This window comes from Pygoscelis adeliae, unplaced genomic scaffold, assembly GCF_000699105.1.
Source record: "Pygoscelis adeliae isolate BGI_AS28 unplaced genomic scaffold, ASM69910v1 Scaffold27, whole genome shotgun sequence".
In the NCBI taxonomy this organism is placed as follows: domain Eukaryota; kingdom Metazoa; phylum Chordata; class Aves; order Sphenisciformes; family Spheniscidae; genus Pygoscelis; species Pygoscelis adeliae.
In genome coordinates this window covers 8249270-8259814 of record NW_008825410.1, presented here as the reverse complement: position 1 = coordinate 8259814, position 10545 = coordinate 8249270, and the positions used below count along the sequence as shown (strand labels likewise).

Genomic DNA, 10545 nt, shown 5'->3' with positions numbered 1-10545 from the left:
TGTGGTATTCTGTAGGCGGTTTGAACTAAAACCAGAAAAGGGTACTGGCTGAGGAAAATAAATTTGCGAAGTAGGAAAGAGAGGACAGTATTGAGATGTCATTCAAGTGCTATATTTGGTAAGGAGTGTGAAAAAGTAATTTCTTGGTAAGTCAATATTATGCACAATTTTGTTTATTTTTCTGGCACTTTTGCAGTGTTTCTTATCACTTCTCCATCCATGCAAAACTGTCATTACTACCTTAGTAAAATATAGCAACTTTACCTTACAAAAATATACCAACTTACAATACAGACCTTATGTTTCTAGGAAATGTGGTTTTGTATGGAATTACAGATAACTGGGTGTTTATGTACAAAAATAGAAATGGTTTGCCTTACATTTTCTGATGCCCTTTTCACATTTAGATACCAGAACACAAAATTTATTTTAAAATGAAAGTGCTATAATTAATAAACTTTCTGTTAACTTCTCCCTCTCCTGTAGTGTCACACATGCAGATAATCCCTGCATCAGGGAATGATTCTGTAACAATAGATAGCCCTGTTCTTCATAGTCACAGAATGTGAAAGAGAGTATATGTTAACTGAGCTGGGAAGACTTAGGCATACATTGTCAGGATAGATGACTCTGACAGTTTTTAAACTTAAATTGCAAGGTTTGAGTAGTTATCAAGACAAATTCTAGCAGCTCTACTGGTCCTTTTCTTGCATGGAGTACTTCTTTCAAGCACGTCCATTTTGTGGGGGAAAATGCATCTATTTTTCTTTCTTTATACTTAGTCTTGGTAGTTCTCTTACTTTCTGTTTGTCTTATGTTTGTTTTCCCTGACCTTCAATATGAAGACTTCAATTTATTTTTAAAAATATGTCTTTTTAAAGAAATAGTGCCTGCTAGATATTGCAGGTAAACTCTTCACTGGCACCCCAGTTACCAAACATATTTTCATTGTAAATCCAGAATTCTTGCCCTGATGTACAAGGCATCTGGAAAAATCCATGGCAAGAAATTGTTTTGTTTCTAGTTATAAACCATGTTGAACAGTACTTAGTTTTTTTGGTTTTTTGCCTCGCCCCCATGATTCAAGCTTTAACTGAAATACAAAGTTACTAGCCCTATGGCTGCATTACTAGCCTTCTTTCTGAATCAGGGCTTTCTGATGGTATCTGTAGTGGTATTTATCTCTGTATAGGGCTTTATAGTAAGACATCTTACCTGAGTGCCTGCTGTGAAAAATCCAGAGTGGTAGTGAAACCTTTAATACATTTGATTAAGTTTGGTTAGGCTTGGTGGTTCTCCCTTTCCAGACAGCTTGGAATATAGCATGTTGCTTGGGTAGCTTTTTATATTGTTTCATGAAACTTAGGGATAGAAGACATCACTAGATCATTTAGTATAATGTGTTTATTTCAGACCCTTACAGGCAAAAATCAGTGAAAAATACTGATTCTCATGACTTGTCTTGTTTGACTCGTACCAGTGATGCACTTTAGCTTTTAGCATCTTGTTACGCAAGATACAATATTGATCAGAAAACCTTGAGATGCCTTCCGTTCTTCATGGTGTTTGTTCAGACAATTAATTTTACTGTTATATCTTAATTTCAGTATGGATTTCTCTAGCTTTAGCTTTCAGTTGTTCATTTTTAGCATTTTTCTGTGCTAAAAAAAGTTTTATTTATCTGCAGGTTTTCCTTATATAAAGCATTTCTTTAGTCCTTAATTTCTGTGGATTTCCTGTACTCTATTTAGTTTTCCAGTGTAGCTGTAAGTATTGGAACCTGGGTTTGTATATAGTGTTCTAATGAATTATAAAATCACATTTCTTCTATTGTTACTGTTCTGTTTACAGATTCACAGGTTATCTTAGTTCCTATTGCTCTGATAGCTCGTTTCAGATTGCTTCTCCACCATAACTGCAAGCTCTTACATCAAAGGTTCCTTGCACACAGTCCCTCATAGGTGCAGATATGGCATAAGGCCCTTAACTGTTTAATTTTCAAAAATGCTTTTGATTTGATTGGTCCCAGACTACCAGCCAGTCCATGTTCCTACTTCTTGTACTTTCGTCTTCACTGTAAACCATTTTGATCAAATTTATGTAATCTAGCACTATACTGACGGTGACTTCACGTTTACTTCCAAATAATTGACAAATATCTTGGATAACTGTGTTTAGTATTAATCCATGCCAAAATGCAGTGTTCACGTGCCTGCTCGGTAATGATTTGCTGACAGGCAGGTTCAGAGAAAATTAATTCATATAATGCATGCTTTTTTGGTCGGCGTGGGTGTGAATGTTCTGATCACTTAATTGTTACCTCTGAAGCCTAATTATGGCAAACTAAGTATCATCCATTTCACTGATTGTTTTGGCAGGCCTGCTGAAAGGATTTTGAACTTGCAAGCTCTTGTGCTTTTCCAGTTGTTTCAACTAGGCAATATGATGCCTCTCCCTACAAAAGTTGCTTCAGATTTGATGGAAAATATTCCACTGACATACAGTGTCATGAGGTTCATTTGCAAGAGGCATGTGTGTTTCATTATATGTTTGTTGGAAGGCAAATTAGCTCCTAAATATTGGAGGTTTATTTCTAACCCTTTTATATGGGGATGAGATATTTTGGGGGAATAGGAAATTTTGGGAAGGGTAGATACTCAGAGAAAAAAATGAAAGGCGTGAAACTCTGAGAGAAGTTTTTTGTAGTTGAGGATATATTCATCACTGAGCATGTTTTTAGCCAGTTTGCTCAAAAATAAACTAGCTTCTAGGTCACAGTACAGCAGATGTATATATCTGTCTCCAACTCATGATGCATTCATATAATCCCATTGGCTTTATTATGTATACAGAAATGTGTGTTTTTTTAAACCTGTGAGTGTTTGCCCCATATTTGCATTAATATTCAATATAGTTTGCTGCATTTTTTCAGTAGACTTGTCAAAACCTTAGTACAATTTTTTTCCAGACTTTTGGGTCTATTGTATTCTATCTGATTGTGTTGCTGTATATGCAAGTGAATTTTTTCTCTGTCATGTTTTAAACAAATTTTAATGCTGTAAATGCTTTGGTTGTCTTTCATAGTTACGTGGGTAAGTGAACAATATTGAAAGAAAAGGAGATCTCAATGCAGTATCTTACTGACTTGCTGTCTGCCTCTGTGTGTGATAGTATTTCTTGCTTATCAACGCATGAGATACCAGTCTGTCCCTTTTCTTTGTGTGATTTTCAAGACATCACTGTCTTTTTTGCCCATATTTTCTGTGAATTCTGTGAGTTCTTGTCATGCTTAAAGCTTAGAAACCTTGCAGAGAGAGGGAGCTCCAGCTTGATGTGTCATACTTTCTTTGCAGAAGTTCAACACTTGGTTTTTGTTTTGTTTTGTTTCTTTATATATGAAGCAGTCATTTTTTCTGTGAAAAATTCTCTGAATTATTTACATTTACATCAACTGGCAGGTAAAATCGGTATATACTTTTCTGAAAACTTTAAAATATGGACCTCTGATATTTATTATGGAAAAAGCACCACTATTATTACATGGCACTCGATCCAAAATGCTAACTGATTCCATATCTGCTAAAAATGACAGCTGATATATCTTAAAGCAAATAACCATTAGCCAGATATTGTTAATTCTGTCACTGATAAAATTGATGTAGTAACAAGGTGGAAGAACTAACGAGAAACGTCAAAGTATCTCATTATGTGCAAGTAATTAATCAAACTTCAAAACCTGGATCATGGCACCATAAACTAGTAAAATATAGTATAGCCAGTACTGGAATAGTTTTGGAGGCCTTTAGAAACATGAAGTACTGTACAGGTAAGGGAGTTAGCTAATTGTTATCTGTTAAAGTCTAGGGATCCCAGTGACAGGTGTGTTTATATGCTGTTCAAACATAGGGGACAAATTATATCTCTCTTTTTAACTCTAAGTTGTTAAATACACAGTCGAATTTAGTCTTCTGGTAAAGAACGTGATAGTTCTAAAGGTGGAAATTACTCATAGAAAATTAGTGTCCTTGCAGTATGGATTCAGCAAATGATAAAACAAAATTTCTTCTGCTACAGAAGGACTAGAACTATTGAAGTGGTACATATCAAAGTTTCCATAGTTCTGACTATCTTGGATTATCCATTTACTTTCTGCTGTTGCCTTTTTTTAAATTCTGTTTAATAAACTAGAAAAGTTACTACACTGTAATTTGGCAATTAAAATACATAATGTTCCCAGAAAATAGTAGTGAGAATAAGCTATTCATTGACCCTACTGAGCTTGAAATCAAGCTCTGGTTTCACCAAGACTCTTTCTCTTCACTGCATTTAGTTGTGTGAGCACCGGTAACACTGGTCATAGTTAAGATCTGCTTCATATTGGTGCCTGCATAGGGCATAGTGGTCTGATTGCGTCTCCAGTGGACAGTGAGTAGGCTGTCACAAAACTGGGAGGAACCTCTGAAAACTTTTTCGGTATGTTTTTTCCTGCATTTCAGTTAGGTTTATATGCAACAATATTAGAACAATATTTGAGACTGGAGGAGAAGATGCATTTTAAAAGCCTGTTCTGTTATAGTGGATGGCCACATAGTCTAAACCCAGCACCATTGGAAGATGACACTGAGTATTAAGGCAACACTTGTGTTTCAAAACTCTGAATCACAGCTGCAGTTATTGCTACTGTCAGCACCATCAAACACATCCTTGCTTTAGGTTGTGGTGGTGGCAGCAGCACCAGCTTCCTGGCTGTCTGTCAAGCCTTAGCAGATGTAGGATTCAGCTGTCTAGGCATCGTCTACTATTTGGAAAACCTGATCCTTATTCTCTTCAGGGGAAAGCACCAGGTCAGGTCGCAAGTGTCTTTTTGGGCTGCCAGTTGAATTGCTGATAATGAAAAGATAGCATAGAAAGAGAGAGGTTTTCTTCCTAGGTATCTGCTGTGGACTTCTGTTCTTTGGGTGAAAAAGTTTCGGTGATCTGTTTTGCTTTCTCCATCTTTACCTGAAAGAACAACAGTGCTTGGCTGCCTTAACTTAAGGCTTCATAGTGTACATCATTACCTCCAAACATAATTTCTGAACTTCCCCTATCTAAAATACTTTATGATGTTACCGTTAAACCACTTTTATGTGCTTTCCTGTTCTAAAAAGCGGCTTTCGAAAATTCTGGGGTGAAACTGTTCTCAATTGGTTATTGGGAGCCCTATGTCAAAGGTGCTGTGACTTCAATTCTATTTATTTTTTAAAATTCAGTATGACAGCCATTGTGGTATGTAAGGGATATGCTGAACTCCTTCATCTTTTTGTATATGCACAGGAGACAGTAGAGACAGATTTTTTAATTCTGGTTGAGTGCTTGTTTGAGGTTGTACAGCCATCTTCTCTAGGTGGGATTTCTCGTTCCTTTGATAGTCAGCAAACAGCAGGGTGTCTTATCTATGTTAGGTCTTCCTCTCTCTCTTAACTGCCTGAAGAAAGCCTAGACACTGTCATTGATACCTCATTTTAAAGTGGGGTGCAGTTCCTTCTGGAAATACTGTTACGGAATTAGTTCTAAAACTACAGAAAGAGCCTAGATGACCTATTTGCAGGCTAAGCTCTTCGTTTTTATATGTTAGTTAGATGCATTCAGGCTTTAACTATTTGCATATTTTGAGAGGGAAAATTAGCAAACAGTAGTTGATGGGGTGTAAGATACAGGAAAATCTGTCTTGGTGTGTCTCCACTGTTAAAAAATTTCAAGTGAACACACGCAGTGTGCTTGATTATTTTGCAGGATTGAAATACAGTAGTGGAAATTCTGATTTAATGTAACTTCCTAGAATATTTTTGCCCGTATATGTGTTTGCAGTAAATAACTGGTGAAATCATTGTTACTTATCCTTGCAAATCTTAACTTTCACTCCAGAAGCTATTACATATGGCAACTTCGGAGAAGAATGAGATAATGGTTAATATATGCGATTTGGTTATAAAAATTACCTTTTGAAATAGACAGAAAGAATTTTGCAACAGTATTGTCTTTAATAACATCTGAGCAATGAGAGAAATGCTGGTTAACATTTTTGGGCTTTCTTTTAGCTTTTTTGGGGGGGAGTATATGTCATTTAATTACATTTACTATGCATACCTATAAAAGGATGCTAAAAAAAATTCCAAATACAAGTTTTTACTTAATATTTCATTTATTGACAGTAATTTGACAATTACAAGCAAAGTTAGAGATTTTTCACAAAAAGGTCTCTGAACAAGGTACATTTAAAAGTTCAAAAGATCGTTAGTCATTCTGTTAAATTTCAACATCTGTATTAATTTCCTGTTCTTTTTGGACTTCTGAAAGGTGCCGTGAAACAGTTCTTTCTCCAGTTATTGTTTTCTTAAGTATTCGGTTCCTAGGAGTTTGTCAAGTCCATGGAGTCTTTTCACTGTTCTGTTCCTGCACATATACTGTTAGGAAAAGGAATTCTGCATCAGAGTCTGTAGGGAACAGTCCTTCTGTCCTCTTTAGAATTTTTTTTTTTTTAACGAGGCTTTCATGAAAAACGTATTTCTTCTCTGGTGCTCAGAAAAGTATTAGGGCATGGTTGCGAAGGCAGATAAGCTGATCTAATGGCCCACTGCTGCTGAGAAGTGTGGTTCCTCTTTTCCTTGCCCACCACCTTTAAACAACTTGGGTTCTTTCTTTTTGTTTCAGTGTAAAGGAGTAATTTTCTACTAGATTAGTGAATTGAATTAGTTTGCTAAGTGGTTGGATGACTGTCGAAGCAGAAATAGAAGAGAGAGGAGCACATAAGCACACAGTAGAGAGTGGAAAAGGTGGAGGCAGAGTAGAACTTTCCTCTTTTGGCTGCAGCCAGCCGTTAGATCAGCTCTTTCAGTTTAGTAGCATCCTTGGGAGCATCCAGTTATTGTGACTACAGCATATTTTTAAAACAATGAGGAAAAACCAAAAGAGTCCCACTTGGCATATCTGAGGTTTCTGGATGCTTTCTCAGTTCAAGCTCCTTTTTCTGATCCTCATCCTCTTGTCTTTCCTAAAGTTCTGGCAATTTTCAATCAATCTTAAATCTTTCTTCTGAGATCATCTTATATAGTGGATATGTTTTCAGTTGATGGGGTTTAGGTTGTTTTTGTCCCTCCTTCCTGTCCCCTAGGTTTGCTACTACCATTTAATACCATTTGAAGGACACAGAGAGCAGAAAACAGTGATCAGTTTGAGAAATGAGGTCCGACATTTAAATCTTCCGAAATGTATAAGTGCTAAAAAAGAGCTATTTGTAGTTATGGAAGTCTGAGAACAGAGAAGCTATCTATTGACTCAGAAGCTTTTACTCAGCACAGCTGACCATAAAGCAATAAAAAATTGTCTAAAACTCACATTTCTACCTTTGCCAGTTTCTTTGAAGCCAGCTGGACTTTCGAAATCTTTTAACAACTCCCTCTGCTTTTGCCTGTACTAATCTTAATTGCCAGGTGGTGTAGCAGTGACAAGAGCTAACGGTGTTTTTGAGGGGCTGCTCATTTGGCCCTTTTAAGGCATAGTTCAGATAGAAGAGGGGCTAAGTGTGTGCATTGCTATTTACTTTTCATAAAAATAAAATTACTATGCAAAACTCTGAATTGTCTTTTTAACAAAGAAATTGAAACCCCTTCGTCAGTGGAAGTTTTAATATAGCATTAAGAGTTGAGGAGCTAAGCCTGCTTCTGAATTAATACTTCTCTGCAGTATTAGTAGCACTACTTTTTCTTCTTTTTTACTTTTGTGTAGAGGAGAAGAAGCCTAAAGTCAAGAAACCAAAATCAGAATTCCCTGTATACACGGTTTTGGAGTCAAGTGCATATATACCATCATATGATCATGGAGCTTCAATTGAAGATATTGAGGAACAGATGGATGATTGGTTGGGAGGCAGGAACAGAACACAAAAAAAGAAGGTAAGTTCAAAACCTTTCATGTTGTTATATATTTTAAATGCTGATTCATTTGCTTGCCTCTTAAGAAAATGGAATAATGTATGTATACCACCACAATATTCATATACTGTTGAAGTCTAGAGAAGTATTAATTGCCAGGCAGACACATAATGGAAAAGATTATATCGATGTTCGATGTAATTTGTGTAATGATACTGGAAATGTTGTTATAATAGGATGTCATTGATTAAAATATCTGAAAGCTCTCTATGGTTTCTAATATAAATACTATTCTTGTTCACTAGAAATCAGTAGAATATAATGCTGTGAAGTTATATGAGGCTTGGTTCTTTCTCTTAAATGCAGTTAATAACATTTTGCTTGCAAGAATAGATTCCTCTCTATTTAAAAGGGAAAAAAAAAAAAAGAGAGAGAGAGAAAGAAGAAACCTTCACTTCTTAATAACCAGGTGTAGTATCTTTTGATTATGGAACTGCTTATGTACTTTGCGCATTTCATCTTGACTTAAGGAAAAGTCCTAACAATTTGACTTAGGTCTATTGTTAAGGTTCTTGCTACTTAGAGATAAGGGTTCTTAGTGACAGTTAGTGTACTTATCTTCTGGTAAATTTTATTAAAACATACTGGCTTGAAAATGTATAGTTTTCATCTTAGAACTGAGATACACAGGTGACAGAAGAAATGTTATAAATTGGTCTCCTGACTTGAAAGTCTGCCTTGCCTGGAAGACTGAGATGAATGGTGTGTTTGGAGTGAAGTTAGGGCAACACATTGACTTCAGCATCAAAATAGTGAAAGGTGTTCCTGCTGTCATTTGTTTGATTCCTCTGTGATACAGATTTGCTTACTCCTTAGTTGTTTTCAACCCTGTGAAAAATACTCCCTCCCATTTTTAGCCAGACCTAAAATTGTTACTAAAAGAATTTGAAATTTGTATAACCTGTTTAATCATAGAATCGTAGAATCATTAAGGTTGGAAAAGACCTCTAAGATTATCGAGTCCAACCATCAATCCACGTCAACCCACCACAATCATCTACCACTACTGAATCCCTAAGCTTCATGACTTTACAGTGGCCAATTTTCTCTTGCTGTTGCTTTTATCTTTCTGTATTATTTAGTACATCTGCATTATGTTTACTTTTATATTTGTTACAAATCCGTTCTGCAAATATGCCTAGCTTTGGACTTCTGTGTTAAGGGATTGACACTGAATCCTTAAAACACGAGCTCATTTTCATGCACTTAGAGAAAGTAAGAACTCAGGTCCTTAATTCTATAGATGAGTTGCCTGGGAGTTAAGAGCATATGTACAGTCACTGCTTTGTTTACCTTAACTCAAGAAGCACCCATGGATTGGATTCCTCTTAGTTGCATCTCTGTGGAACCAGCTTTGCTTACCAGGCTGTGTGGGCAAATGATTAAAGGAGAAAAGATTTGTGTTGGTTGCATGCTTGACTATCTGGATCCCCAAATTCACCTTCCCCTCTGAATAAAATTGAGTCTGTCTTTGGATTTCCGTGAAAATGAAGGAATTGAATAAGACTGGGCCTATTCCATCTATAATTTTGCACCTCCTACACAGAGTATATGGAAGTTGTGTCTTCAGAGTCACCGCTAAGAGAACAAGTTGTAGGTACATCCTTTCAGAAACAGGAGTCACAGAAATTAAAAAATACCAAAGAACTGTTATTAAAAGGTAAGTAACTTGTTTTTCTACGCTTACACCTAGGGGTTCAGTATTGCATCTCATCACTTTGATTAATGAGTTTATTTTTTTAATTATATTCTGTTACAAACGGGGTTAACATTTTAGGGACAAGCAGACAATTTGCAGGTATACTGTCTGGGTAAAGTGTTTGACCTGAACAAACTGTGATGAGGTGTGCTTCCTTTCCTTGACAGCTAATATGTTACCGCAGAGCAACGTCGACATTTAATACAGTAGTGGAGAGAAACAGATTCATAAACTGTACAAAGACATGGAGGGTATACGTTTCTGGCTCTAGTAGCTTGTAGGAGCCATTTGTATGGCAATATGAGAATGTCTGTGTCATTATTTGTAATAAGCACACTGGGAAAAATTGTTGTACCACAAGTGAATTGTTCCTAACTGTCATTTGACACATTTTCCATTTTAGAAAGATGTCTAATGGTAGAATTCTCAATTCTTGGTGAAGTAAGGAGTGGGGGGCAGCAAAACCTCAACCATGGACTTACGGAGGGCGGACTTTGGCCTGTTGATGCTGGTTGAGAGAGTCCCTTGGGAGACAGTCCTGAAGGGCAAAGTGGTCCAGGAAGGCTGGACATTCTTCAAGAAGGAAGTCTTAAAGGCGCAGGAGCAGGCTGTCCCCATACACTGTAAGAAGAACGGGTGGGGAAGACGACCGGCCTGGCTGAACGGGGAGCTCTTGGCTGAACGGGGAGCTCTTGTTGGGACTCAGGAAAAAAAGGAGAGTTTACCGCTTGTGGAAGAAGGGGCAGGCAACTCAAGAAGAGTACAGGGATCTCGTTAGGTCAAGCAGAGAGGAAATGAGAAAGGCAAAAGCCCAGCTAGAACGCAACCTGGCCGCTGTTGTTAGAGACAACAAAAAAAGTTTTACAAATATAT

General features: G+C 36.8%; 1 protein-coding gene across 1 annotated transcript in view; it reads left to right on the top strand.

The window, feature by feature from the left end:
- DNAJC1 (DnaJ (Hsp40) homolog, subfamily C, member 1) overlaps positions 1-10545 on the top strand; it is a 165165-nt gene that overhangs the window by 110553 nt on the left and 44067 nt on the right. The window contains exon 13 of the mRNA XM_009330610.1: positions 7768-7934. Within this exon, the coding sequence (XP_009328885.1) occupies positions 7768-7934 (167 nt within the window). The remainder of the gene's footprint in view (positions 1-7767; positions 7935-10545) is intronic.